General features: G+C 38.6%; 1 protein-coding gene across 3 annotated transcripts in view; it reads left to right on the top strand.

The window, feature by feature from the left end:
- Nucleotides 1-14,599, top strand: part of UTRN (utrophin) — a 393,293-nt gene that overhangs the window by 338,519 nt on the left and 40,175 nt on the right. For all 3 annotated transcript variants that reach the window (XM_072856186.1, XM_072856185.1, XM_072856184.1), the window contains 3 exons: nt 4,670-4,755; nt 11,524-11,681; nt 14,065-14,231. In XM_072856186.1, coding sequence (XP_072712287.1) covers nt 4,670-4,755; nt 11,524-11,681; nt 14,065-14,231 — 411 coding nt within the window. The remainder of the gene's footprint in view (nt 1-4,669; nt 4,756-11,523; nt 11,682-14,064; nt 14,232-14,599) is intronic.

The raw sequence follows: 14,599 nt of genomic DNA, 5'->3' as shown, positions 1-14,599 counted from the left end.
TTTGCCAGTCATCCTTATTGTGTATTCCTGTTTGCAATCTCTTGTACTTAATCTTGTCCTCTGTCTGGTAACTTTTTGTTACCTGGCTAACTCCTGCGTGCAGCTGTGCCCATCACTGTTTGCATCACTGATCACGCTTTGGTGATCACATTGTTCACATACTTAGGTAAAATGCTTATATATTATGTCTGGCTATGCCATCGCAATGCTACAGAATACTTGCATACCATTGCTGGTAAGAAGAGTTTTGTATGCTTATATTCAACAATCTAATATTAATTATATCCTGATTAGTACATTTATAATTTACAGGTGTCACAGGCCTCTGTTTTGACTATGGTGTAAACTGTTTGCCCATCAAAGGAGTTTTGGGTCCTAACTCTGTATTAGGATGTTACTTAGAGGAAGGGATAAAGTTTGCATATGGCAGTTGCATGATTATGGAACATTTTTGGAAAGTTTGCTAAGCTCATTTTCGTGGAAAGACATACCTTCAGATAATTTTAACCCTGCTTTAATGTCTGTCATTGAATTTCCTAGGTGTTTGAGCAGAAAGAGAAATGTTAGTTTTAGGATTTAGCATTCTGTTTTGCAGCTGAGATGTTCCTGTGGCTGAGTAGCGCTCAACTATATTGTGATTCCCAAGTGCTCCACACAGCTTGTGCCCGATGTAGTGAGGTTGGGATCGTAGTCGTTTCAGTTGTTTGGAGTTCAGTTGTTACAGGATTAGCAAGGGAACTCACGAGGCATGGCTCATGTCTACTCCCCCTGTTATCTGTGCGTTACCTGTTCTTCACCCCCTTCTCCTCTTCTGCATCCTCTAGTTTCAGTATCTCCTGTAGTAAGGTACAGGATAAAAGTGTTCTCCTTTTCTCTTCTGATACTACAACTGTTTCTAGCTTACCCTTTTTTTCCTCATTTGCTTATGTTATTGTACAGTAGTGACAGCCATCAGTTTTTATATAAAGTAGCTTTTTTATATTCTCTGCAGCTGTGTTGGATCTCTGAAACAGTTGAATGGTTGCTCTTTGCTTGGATGGAGAGCCCAAACTATGCAACAAAGTTGTATATGCTCCAGTCTACCCATGTAGCATGGTACCCTCCCATGCCCTTGACCAAATGATCTAGTTAGCTGATTCCCCACTAAACTAGTCCTCTCTGTAGTACATGCTTTCAACACACTCTCCTACCATGTCTGGAAATGATGTGTACCTTTTTTTTAATGCTTATTTTGGCAGGTTTAAAAGTTTAATTACTTCTGGGTTCTGTGCCACCTCCTGACTGGCAGTGGATGGAAGTGCAACAGGGGGATCATACCTGAGGCAGATAGGCCAGAGCCTGCCTGGTGCATATGTAGAGACAATGGAATCACCTATAAAACCAAGGATTTCTTTATTTCCTCCTTCCCCTCTCCTCTCTTTCCTCTCCCCTTCCCCACTAAAAGAATAAAATTCCAGTTCATTTGGGGAAGGAGAAGAATGTCAGCATCACATATAAGGGCAATGAATCCTTAGACTTTGTATTGCCTGGGGAAAGAGGGCTCAGATATATCCAAAGGGACAAATGGACTTTAGTAAACAAGAAAAGCACTTCTGACAAGCAGCTATAATGGTTTTTGCCATTTTTCACTTGAAGATAGGTCGAGGTCAATAATGTGCCATTTTTATACTGCCTTGCACTGTTGTATTGATGGACAATGGACAACTTTGCTCTAAAACAGTTAATAGAGGTATAAGGGTTCAGACTTCCCTTCATCAGGATCAGAGCAAAAAATATCTGAGCTGCTTGAAGTGGTCTTATCAATTGATTTTGCAATGACAAGCATGCTTGTATTGTTATAGTGAATCTGAATAGTGTGCTGGCACTTAATTCTAAATACTTGACCCATAAATTTTGTATGAATTCAAGCATTAAAAAGTTTCCTGAACCTTCCCCCTGTAAGGCCTTGATTTTTAGATGTTTGTACACACACCACAATTAGATGGTTGTGCTGCCATTCAGAGGCACCTTGACAGGCTGGAGAAAGGGGACAACAAGAATCTCATGAAGTTCAATGAAGGGAAATGCCAAGTCCTCCCCCTGAGGAGGAATAACCCCATACACCAGTACAACTGGCTGGAAAGCAGCTTTGCAGGAAAGGCCCTGGGGGTCCTGGTGGACAGCAAGTTGAACAGGAGCCAGCAGCTTGCACTTGTGGCAAAGTAGGCCAACAGTCTCCCAGGCTGCATTAGGAAAAGCTTTCCCAGCAGGTTGAGGGAGGTAATCCTTCCCCTCTACTCAGCACTGGTGAGATGCATCTGGAATGCTGGGTCCAGTCTGGGCTCTCCAGGACAAGAGAGACATGGACAAACTGGTAAGTCCAGTGAAGTACCATGAAGATGATTAAGGACTTGGAGTATCTGATGTATCAGGAGAGGCTGAGAGAGCTGGGACTCTTCAACCTGGAGAAGTTAAGTTTCAGGGCGATCTTATCAATGTGCATAAATACGTGATGGGAGCAGCAGAGAAGATGGAGCCAGGCTCTTCTCAGTGATGCCCAGTGACAGGACAAGAGGCAGTGGGCATAAACTGAAACAGAGGAAATTCTGCTTAAACCTATAAGAAAAATATTTTTTTTTTTAATGTGAGGGTGATCAAACAGTGGCACAGGTTGCCCAGGAAAGCTGTGCAGTCTATGTCCTTGAAGATATTCAAAACCTGGCTGGATATGATACAGGGCAACCTGCTCTACCTGACTGAGCAGGGCCCTTGGTCTAGATGATCTCCAGAGGTCCCTCCCAACCTCAGTGATTTTGTGACTCTCTAAGCTGGGCAAACTTAAACCATTGAATTGAAAGTGTAAATGCTACAAAGTCTAAAGGTTTGGTGGAGGGGTTTTGTTTGGATTTGGTGTGGGGGTTTTTTTACTGTGTACATAATTGCAGTGCTAATATTTAGCTGTTTCCAAGAAAAATGCTAGGGGAAAATATGTTCCTCTTTAGAAAAATATAATACTGCAGGCTTTGTAATTCTTTTTATAATTTATTGAGGAAATGCTTTTTGTGCAAAGGAAGTTTTTCACAGTCCCTTTAACAATCTGCTGAAATCTGGAGAAGTTTGAAGCCTCCACATATGTGGCCTGACCTTTTAGCTGCAAAGTTTTCTACCTTTAATAAACAAATCCTCTAGTCAGTCCTGAGTTAAATCCAACCCAAATGAATGTTCTGCTTTGTTTTTCCATTGAATACAAAGTTAAAACACAGACAACCCTACACAGAAAAGAATGGGGAAAGAACTTTATCAAGGTTGCAAAATGAGCCATTTACACATTAAGGTATGCCAGAATGATGTAGTGTCTGTGATTGAAAGAGGTAATTTGAAGCTAAGCTTGAATGTATAAAATAGGTGGCACTTTTATAACATTCTGGAAAATTGGGTCCTGATTTTCAAACTAGGCAGTAAAAGTAATAGGTGTTTTTGATTAATTTAGCAATAATTTCTCTGTACCTCTGTTCCAGCTTGTGGAATGGAGAAGATAATGCTGTCTAGTCTCACTAGATTAGGTGATGGTTGTGAAGACAAATGCATTAATATTTGTAAGGCGCTTAGGTAATTTACTGAGAGCCCAGAAGTAAATTAATAATTTTTTATTCAGCACAACAATCGTGAAGTAAATCAGACTGCAGACCATGTGTTGAATGGATAGGACAGAAAGAGATATCTAATATCCACTCCAGAAGTAATTAAAGGATATATCACTTCTGCATGACAGAAGGGACCAAAGTAATGTTTGGGGTGATACTAATTTTAGTATTATCTTACTTGCTGGTGGAGGACCCTGCTAACCTTAAATGCAGGGGTTTGTGTATAATATATACAGTTTAACTATTATTCTCATGATTTTTTTGCCATGTCTCATCTAAAGAGAAATTGCATTGTGTTTTTTGGTCTTTGAAAGAAGAAATCATCAGCCCTTTTAAGAATATATTTCTGCAGTGATCTTTTGAACTTTAAAATTGTCCTTTTCAATGTACCCTGGGTTTATTGCTTTAGTATCTTTTTGAACAGTGTTTGTCTTGCAGGTTTAAAATCACTTGGTTTGGTACCTACTTATCTGTTCTCAAGTTGCTTAAGGTTTGATGTGTGGTTTTTTGAGTTTAGGCATTTTTTTTTCCATGTTGGACAAGATGAGCCTGAAGTCACATTGCTTAAAAAGAATGACAGCTCCACATCATTTAATTACTGCATGTGGTTGGCTGTTTATGTCCTGATACACGTGTATATCAGAGCATTTTAAACATAAAAGGACAAACTGAGGTGAAAAAATGAATTAATTACTGTGATATGAAAACTTGGTTTTATTTTGCAGTGTGTTTCACACTGAGTAATAGGCTTTCCTGCTGTGTGCTCATGTATTTTTCCTGTGTGTATATCACATTATTAAATCATGTTGAGAGCTTTACAGAGCTAAATGCCTGCCCTTTTGGAGTAATACGAACTGTTTTGACATGTAAACCGCTTAGAAGGAGGGCTGAGCTTTTGTAAGGGAAGCATTCTTAATGTAATTTGTTTTGAGATTTGAAGTGTATTTGAAGTAGAACTCACTGATGCCTTTGCATTTTTGAATAGACTTGAGTTGGAATGAAATTAAATTAAACTGTATTAAATGGTCTTATCTTTATAATTTCAGTGGCCGAACTGGAAAAATTCGAGTGCAGTCCCTGAAAATTGGCTTGATGTCTCTTTCTAAGGGCCTTCTGGAAGAGAAGTACAGATGTAAGAAAGAATGTCTTTCATAAAATGCTGACTTTTTTTACTTCATATAATTAAGTCATGTACAATAATAACAAACATTGCAGCAAAATTTGTAGTAAAACATTTCGCATGCCTGTAGCAAGACAGTTTGTTTGTAAGTAAAATAGAATTGTTGTTTTCATTATCATCAGTGGCAAGGGAGAAAGTAGGATTTATATCCTGACTGGAAACTATGGATGTCAATTATGTATCGTCACAATGCACAGTACTGCACTCCCCAAAAGCAAAGGAGAATGTAGCCATGTGGAAGCTAGGAAAGTATTCTATTTGACTGATTCTGTTCTCTTGTGTGTGTGTGTGTGTGTATGTTTTTTTTAGGGAAAAATCAAGCAAGTCAGTGTTGATTGGAACAGATTGATATGTCTGATAAAACAAGGAAATACATCAAAATCCAGCAATTGTATTTTGCGGTCTATGAAAAAGATGATCTGAACTCTGAAAATAGTTTTCCGGTATCTGTGCTTCCTGCCAGAATTGTACAATGAAAATTTAAATTATGTTGATTTAAGTAATCTCACAAGCTTGAGAAATACTGAGTAATACAAAAATATTTCACAAAAATAATTGCAGGAGCAGAAGGGAATTGAGTAACTGTGGCAAAACCCCCTGACAAATACAGAAGAAGAGATTAAGCACTATATAAGAGCATTGTAGGTGATGGACAGTTACATGTTATGCACATCATCTTAAAATTACTATTCATTGCAGTAGTTCCTTGGCACATTTCAGAAACACATGTAAAATATATAGAGACTGTATTTGCTGTGTACCATTGGAGCTCTGCAACAATTTCTGCTTTCCTTAGAAGCATTTGTAGGTAATCTTGTAATCTTGGTTATTAACATTGAGCAAAAGTACAGGTATCTTATGCATTGGGGCGTATTTTGGCATCTGAACTTGAGTCCGTACTAATATGGGTTTTTTAGTTTCCTCATGTCATATGACATATCTGTGAATTAGTCCATAATTAAAAGAGCTTGGTGGACATACCTTTGTTCAGTAATGACAATTCAGGAGGTAATCTGCCATTTGGTATGAAATAAAAAGCTTTCATAAAGTATAGGAGTTAGTTAGGCTTTGGATAACAGAATGGTAAGCCTACCAAAAGATGGTTTAAAAAACCCCGAAACCTGGGAATAAACTCGCATTAAATTGCTATCAGTAATGAATTAGTATACTTACAGTTACCAAATACAGGCACTGAAGCAGAAGGAGGAAATTACTAGGTTGGATTAATTTTTGTTTTTGCTTTCTGTCTAGTAGTAAAATAAAAATGGCAGCTGATGGTGACTGCAGATTTGCATAATCTATATTAACAGGGTGGGCTTTTTCCTGAAGATTGCTGTGAAAAGTTCTAAATAATTAGTACAGAAAAAGTCTCAGGAGACTTTTTTACCAAGTGATCGTAACTTCAACCTGAAATACATTAGAAATTGAAATAGTTGCTCGGCTTCTCAAAGCAGAGAATTAATACTCAGATAATGCATCCTTTTTGTTGTTGTTGTTACTCCTGTTCTGATCAGTGGGCCAGGCTTTGATATCTTGTCAGCTTTATTGTCCTTATGAACCATAAAATTGTCACAAAACAAAGCTCTTCAGTCTGAAAGAAATTTTGCTGAAGAAAGAAGGAACGGTGCCAGGTACTGATTGTTGGCCTGCGGTGGTTATGCAGTCAGCATTCTGGGGTCCTCTGGCACCAGCTGTGTCACAGACTGATCTTTGGTGCGAGCTCTCTTCCTTGTTTTGATTTTGTCACACCCATCATCTACTTTTGAGAGAAATTTTGTTGTATCTGTTGAGCTTTCAGATCTTTAGGTGAAAACCATAATGGAAATGCTAAGTATTTCAAGAAAATGTCACTTGGAAGGAAGAGCAGTACCCTCAAACATGGGTGCTTAATACAAATTACCTGCCTTCTGATTTTTCCCTTTCTCAGACCGGCTCCTGATATTTGCTTCTCCTTTTGGCTATATTTCTTCTAAGCATTTCTGAAGCATTGTCAATCCCAGGCTTCTCTGAGCCTGGCAGTCATCCTACAGTTGCAGTTGGAGCCCTTAGCAGAGCACAAACCATGCCTTAAATGTTGTAGTGTTAGAGAAGCAAACTCTTCTCAGAGTAGTTGGTGGTAAAATAGGCAAGTTTCTTGTTGTAAAAAGTTTTGGATTAACCTTTCAGTCTTTTGTAAAATGCTTAATCAGACTGTCTGCTCAAGTGTTTTCTAACTCAGCCTTCCCAGCGACCAGCCTTTCAGGGATTAACTTGAAGAAAGATAATTTCTGGGTTACTGAGACATTGGGTTTATGAAATAATATGGTAAACTGACAGGGGACAATAATTTCAGTTTACCAGTACAGTTGATATTCATCTTTCTCTCTTACATTTTTGGGGAAATCAAGCTTTTGTTCTTTTTTCTTTCTTTAATGCCTTCTTTTTGTTTTTGTTAACTGTTTGTTCATTTCCAGTATAGGTAGGATCTTTTCACTTGACACATTTTTAAAATATGTTTTGCCAGAGAAATTTCTGTGATTTTATTTATTTATTTATTTAAGCTTCTTTTTACAATGCTAGACTTCAGGGTTGACATGAGAACGAATCTTTAATTACAAAAAGGCCCAATTACCTTAGAAGAAACATTGAAGCCTTAATTAAAGAATGCCTATTCTTGAAAATGTTTAAAGACGTGCTTGACTTCAAGCACACGCCTCGATGCTCCTGTGAATAAAAATGGACCTGCAAATGTAATTGAGTTGCTGTGAGCTGGTTACATCTATGCTTGTAGGGCAAATAGTCCAGGGCCTCTTTTTGTTGGTGAGGCCAGTGACCTGGTCTGGCTGTATCTGTGTTACGCTCTCCTTTCTCCCCAAAACAGGGGGGCCACATGTGAGCTACCTATGGGAAATGATCCTTGACCCTACCTAACTCTCGCATCATTCCTGGCTATTTTGGGGGGAGAGTCAGTTGACTTTGATCAAAAGCATGACGGATACACTTTCATCAGTTTAATGATACAGACGACAGCGTTCCCGTGCTTGGGCTTAGACCCTGATGCACTGCTCAGTTTGCGGGTATAGAAGTAGCCCTACAAAATGGAAAAGGAAAAAAAAAAGGATGCACATGCCAAAAGATAATAGTATCTTAGTTCCAGCACAATAAACAAGACACTGCTCCTTTTTGTCCTCTATGAACCACTAGTTGTTCATACATTATTGCATGACTTCTGAATACTGCAGAAAAATGGAACATTTTTAAGCACTCAATTTTAGTGTCCCACATGTTCTTGGAAGGTAAATTTCAATCATATCAGCAAGTGTTTGCCACAGTAAAAATTTTAGTTTGCATGTGTGATTATTCACAGCAGGTTTTATGGCTGGTCATGTAATCAGGAGACAAACGATGTCTCAGAGGTATGGATTTCCTGAGGGACAACAGGAATTTTATCTTCCCTCCCTTTTCTTCAGTTTTAGAGGTTGAGAAAAGTCATAGCACTGTGTAATAACTGGGAGCGCATTTATGTGCATTTTGCTCTTACCTGGTCTCATTTTTAACACAAAAAGCCTAGACTTGCAGCAGAAGCAGAAAACATGCATGGAGTTTTATTTAGCGAGTAGATTTGTAGGTTTTGCGTCATATCATTTAATACATGAAAACTGTAGGATTTGAGGTGAAAAGGAAGGGCTACTTGAAAAATCTCAACTGTGAAGCAGTTCAATTTTCAAGTGACGTACAACATCCTTGGAATGTGATTTTTTTTTTTTTAATGTTATGTTTATGTTGTTAATTTTCAAACCATTTGGAACTAACACTGTGATACTTTAAAAAGAAAAGGGGAAGAAAAGAGAATGTGCATCCTGTTTGTAACAATGCACATGAACAGATGATGGCATATTTTCCATTTTGCATATTCCTAATTGTATTTCAGTGTAACTATGGAGTCTTTATCACTAGATTCCTTGGAGCTGCTTGGATGGTTCAGGTTTGACAGTGCTAGATTTGTGATTTGATGTCTTGGCAACTTCAGCAAAAGACATAAAATGTGTGTCATGGACATCATACTACTAATTATCTTATTACCATTTTGGTAGAAATTTAATAAACTTTTCAACATTTTCAAGTATCCCCTTCTATACCAGACAGTAACTACATTTTTTCAGGTCGTCCAGCTACGTTGCAGTTTGAGTCCTGCTGGCTGTCATCCTTGAAATACTGGTGTGAGGCTGAATGGAATTTAAGATTAAATGATTTTTTTTTCTTGTTTCTGTTTTTTTCCTATGGCTCAGATCTGAATAATGTTTTATTTCGCTTCCCCAATTATTCTTCTTGTCCTTTTGGTAGAGTCCCTTATACAGTTCAGTCTTTATATCAATGTATTTTATGTATAAACTCATATAATATGTATGTACATATTATCAACATTGCTGGTGGGTGACGTACAGGGTCCCTTTTCCCACTGGCGAGTATGGCGTCCGGGTGCACCCTGTCAGACATAAAACGAGCTCTCCTCCCTTATGTGTGCCACTTGAGAGCTGCTCTCACCATGCCTCCTTTGCCAGGGAATAGCTCATGGGTTACTGCAAGGAGGTAGGCCAGATAGCAAGAACATTTTGGATGTCCACATCTCTAGTTGATGAGCTTCTCCTCCTGCGTGTCACATCGAAGGCATTGAGGATTTTGGGAAAAGAGGGTACCATCCATGAACTCCCTTGCACTTGGACACTCATTGGTTAATGGCACAGCTGCCAGTGTTAAGTTTTATTTGTTTTTTAAGTAGAGCATTTTGGAGGAGTTTGAGCTCTTCAAAGGTATTTACTGATTTCCTACTTGCATCAACCCTAGCTGATCACTCTCCCTATTCCCTCTCCTGCCACATCGTTTTTCCTCTATTTACTAGCTCCCCAATCAACTGAAGGTTTAGGGCTTGGGAATTGACTTCATCTTCCTCCCAGCTACAGCAGTTAATGAATTCTTCTTCTTTTAGTGCCTGTTTCCACTGTAGGCTTTGTTTTGTTTTGTTTTGTTTTTTGATCCTATGGGGTTTTTTAAACTGACTCTTAGAAACTGGAAAACTACCCCAACTGCAGCTGAAGAAGCTAGCCAGGGTATGGAATTGCCAAGAAGTGGCAGTACTAGTTCTGTCACCGCTGTTGTCTCTGGGTTTTTTTCTCACACTGAGTGCTGCAGATGCTGTAGCATTTGTTTGACTAGGCAGGAAAGGGGCAAGAAAAATGCAAGAAACTCTAAAAATTAATTCAGTCATCTGGATTTCTATTTTGTGAAAATCCTTTCTTCTGCCTCAACCTCCTTTGCCAAGAAAAAAAGTATGACCAGACTTTCTGAAGCACGCTGACAAAGCTTGACAGTTGCTCCAAATGAAGGGCAAAACAATTTACAGAGTGTAATAAGAGTTTCTCTTGAGTGTTTCTGAACAAAGCTTGTGTGTTTCTCAATCACAAGTGCAGTCAGACTGAATTTTTAAATTTCATTTATTTCTAATTTATTAATAGTTGTTCTGGTGGGAAACATGAAAAGTAGGGGAATAGTATAAATGGATTTTTTTTTTTGTTTAAGATTACTTGGAGCTTTAATCCAAGCCAGCCACTGAGTACAAAAGGAGAATGTAAAAGACAGCTGGAATGAACACAAAGAATTCAGTTCCATTTCTTCTGTAATTTGTACCAATCACAGAATTTAAAAATATTTCTGAGATGAACTCAGTGTTTAAGTTATTTTCAGGAAAGATTCATCTTGTGACTAAATATTAATGTACATAGCTACAAAGTTCATAAATCAAGGATTGTTGGCAGAAAAATGCTAAAAATTTTAGCTGAAAGTTTTAACAATTAAGAATGTCCAATCAAAGAAATGTTTTAAGAAAGCACTTAAGAAATATTATCTGTACTGCAGACAGGCCTATTAATTCAGTGCCTTACTGTGACTCTTAAGTAGGTACAAGCAATATCTTTCTTCCCAGTGTCTGTATCTGGAACAATTTTCTTGATCCCTTTCAGCCTCAATTTTTTTCTGTTGTTACAGTTTCCCCAGAATATCTGCTTATACTGCAGGACTTGACACCTACCTTAGGAAAAGGGAATCAGTAAAGGGAAAGTACATGGAAGCAGACATGGTCATCCGGGAAGCAAATGTGATTAATGTTAAGCTTGGGTTGTCTTGCTGGCTGCTGATCTTGCTTTAAGCTATTTCACATGACCAGCTGTGACTTGTGGTAGTTTCTAGTCTCGGTTCAGAGCAAACATGCTTCTGTCCCCAACCAGTTGGATGGCATAGATTTTAGCGTAAGATATGGATTTCTGAAATATTAGTTCCTTCTTCCCTAGTGATAACATAGAAAACCTGGTAAATATTAGGGGGGCAATGTGGTAATGATGGATTAGAAAAAGCTGTTCTGATTTTGTGATGTCTCTTTTGGTTTGTCACACAGCTGCTCCTAGGTAAAACAGGAGCTGCAACGTACAGTTTTGTCAAGAGATGCCATAAGAAGCTGTATAGTTTAATTCATTGGGCCTTACTTTTCTCATTTGTATGGTTACGGATCAAGAAAATGTAGTCAAAGTAATCAAGATTAGATGAGGGTAAACTATTGTAAATGGGACAGTGGCCATCTGTAACCATGTCTGGATTACAAAAATTATAAAGCTTGAGCTGCAGTGTTACTGAATAAAAGGAGGTGTACATGGAAAAGAATTGAGCCGGTGCCTCTTGTCGGCGTTGCAGATCTTTTCAAGGAAGTGGCAGGCCCCACAGAAATGTGCGACCAGAGGCAGCTGGGCCTGCTGCTTCACGACGCTATCCAGATCCCACGGCAGCTTGGGGAAGTGGCAGCCTTCGGTGGCAGCAACATTGAACCCAGTGTGCGCAGCTGCTTCCAACAGGTAAGATAACAGAGACCTTCATGTGAAAAAAACCCTTCTCTCTGAAGTCTTAAGATTCACTTTTACATGGTGTAAAAAGAAGAGAGGAATTTAAAAACATCCATTGAGTTTTTGAACAGAAATGAATATGCTCCTGCAACTAAATGTGGGAAGCTATTCTGAAAACGCAGCTGTAAAAGATGGTTTGTGGTTTAGGAGAGGATCAAATTACTTTTTAGCAAAAAGAATATATACATCTCAGTGGTTTTGGCAATACTGGCTGCTCAAAAAGCTGTTAAAAAGTTTTGTAGCAGCCAATTATCCTGCTTTGCATCATTCAAAGCAACCTGATACTGTGAGAACAGCATGCTTTTCCCTGCTGGAACAAGTCATGATCTCAACAGAACAAGAGGATGATGTTGATAGTAATTTTTGACCTGGTGCATCAGGAAATTATTTAGCATTATTTTACTGACAAAAGAGCTTGCAGTTGCACGAAACTTCAAGAATAGTCATTTCTATATCGTGAGCCTTTATGCAGCAGATCAGAACATGGAATAAAGCTGTCTTACAGCCTGCTGCTTAGCTCCGCACTACATGCAGGGGGTTAATGAGGCTGCAAGGAGCGTCTGTCTGTTTAAAGAAGGTGAGAATTAAAAAGAGGACATCGTAATGGAACACAACCTAACTCAGACTTTGTCAAGGATGCCTAAGGCTCCGACTGTTTGTTAGAGATAACTGTACTGCTTGAGTGTATTATTTCTGTGAAAGTGGCTGCTTTGAGCATTGTCAGAAATTATATATGGATTAAAAATTCACTATGGCATATATAAAACTACTGACTTTAATATTTTGGATTTTATTGAATCGAACATGAAATGTTATAGTGAACTTTTAGACCATTTTTCTTTTGCCATTCGTTCATAGACATTTCTACATTTTCATCCAGTGCTTTAAAAAATTCAGTTGTGCTGGATTTTTTCAGAACTATTAGATTCATTTCCAATTCCAATCATCTCAGAGTCCAGAAGAGTGTTTGTCCAGATCATAAATAATTTGGTAGATACTTATGGAAGTTGGCTTGACCAATTAACCGTGTAAAACTTCCCCTGTGGTTTTGACATTGCTGCTTCAGACAATAAGGGATGGTGCTTGACATCTCTATCACTGGCCTTGAGTGGTTCAAGTCATACTGAAATAAATTGTTCATTTGTTAGTGGCAGACTTTTTCTGTCACAGAGGAATGATCTTTATGTCCCTCAAGGATCTGCCCCATCTCCCATGCTGTTCATTTATGGGTGAGGGGTACTAGCAAGGTAGCATTTAAATACTTCATGTAATATTATGATTATACCGATGATGAGGTTGCATCCCTTGTCTCACATGAATAGCTCAAGTTCAGTCCCTGGTCATTAAGAGAGCATAGAGAAAGTGTGCAGCTACACTACAGAGTTATCTCAGCCTAGTGAAAACAAGTATTTTTCTGGTGGGGAAAGCACATTATTCTTTTTTTTTTTTTTCATGCTGCTCCCTCTTACTGGCAAAAATCAACTTGGAATAGGTTAAGAAGCCTAGTGTTGCTTCTTGTCATGTTACCGTTTAAGAATAACTTTCATTTTAAGTTGTGTTCTATTACTTCCAGTGAGCTCAGAAAGGTGACCCCTGTTCTTATTGCTGACAAAGCTGATGAATATAGTACCTTTACAGCTAGGCTCCTCTGGTGGTTACAGCTGAAAGAGAATGTGGAAGCGTGTTTGTTTGCTTCTTAAAACAATCATATTAATACTTTAGTTCTGCCTGTATTCTTGCAGTAATTGCCTATAAGTGGCAGATTTCTTTTTCTCTCATTATTTATTTATTTACCTGTTTATTTATTTGTGTGTTTGTTTAATGTCCTAACTTGAAAGAATAGCATCGGCTCAGAATACAATTTAAAAAATTGCATGAGTCTCATGGCAATTAGTAGACACATGCAAGCACTACTGACTTTTAGCGGTCTTACATCGATCTTAATTCAAATGACAACCATGTCTTTAGCATGTCTGAACTGCAGAATGCTTCCTTTCATGCTCCCTTACTTATTTTTCAAGTCCTTTCAGTTCGAAGATGGCTTTACTATAGAATCCATTACTCCTTTACTGTGTATTCCATCTTTGTTACCATCCGTCTCCTCTATCACAGCTGTTTAGTCCTCTCTGTTCTTACTGACTAACTTGGTTTCTTTATTTGCATTTTAATCGAGGTTGTTTCTTGCATCCTGTAACTGGTTTTACATTAACCTGGCATGGAAAGGATTGACACAGGTTGTTTGTTTGGTTTTTTAATTGAATTCTAAGGAAAATCTGCTTGTGTGTGTATGTTGGGTTTTTTTTAATTTGGATGTGGGTTTTTTTTCTCTCCACAGAACCACAATAAACCAGAAATAACTGTAAAGCAGTTTATAGATTGGATGCGCTTAGAGCCACAGTCTATGGTATGGCTACCAGTTCTACACCGTGTGGCAGCTGCAGAAACAGCAAAACATCAGGCCAAGTGCAACATCTGTAAAGAGTGTCCAATTGTTGGCTTTAGGTAAGAGAAGGGGAGTTGAGTGCTAGTTTTCTCTGAAAATATCCACACTTTTAGGTGTTCCAACAAGTACAATTCTTTCTGTTTGTCTTCCCCCTGTTTTCCTGCTTTAAGAAGGAATCTGCCACCCATGGCAAGACCACAGTGTGGCCTGAGCCAGTGCATTTCTGGCTCCTGCAGTACTGCTGTTAGACATCCAGTGGTCCTGCGACTGACAGGTGTGCAGAGCGAGCTGTCATCGGGTATTTTGGCATTGGTGGATCCAGTAGATAGCAAACGAAGTATAAATGCACCCCATGTGTTCTGTAAGCACAAGACCAAAAGGAGCTGATCAGTAAGAAAAAATGTGGGCGGGCTGTCTACTCTCCTGC

The sequence above is a fragment of the Ciconia boyciana genome, chromosome 3 (genome assembly GCF_034638445.1).
Source record: "Ciconia boyciana chromosome 3, ASM3463844v1, whole genome shotgun sequence".
NCBI lineage: Eukaryota > Metazoa > Chordata > Aves > Ciconiiformes > Ciconiidae > Ciconia > Ciconia boyciana.
The sequence above is the reverse complement of the archived record's forward strand: the minus strand, read 5'-3'. Positions and strand labels throughout refer to the sequence as shown.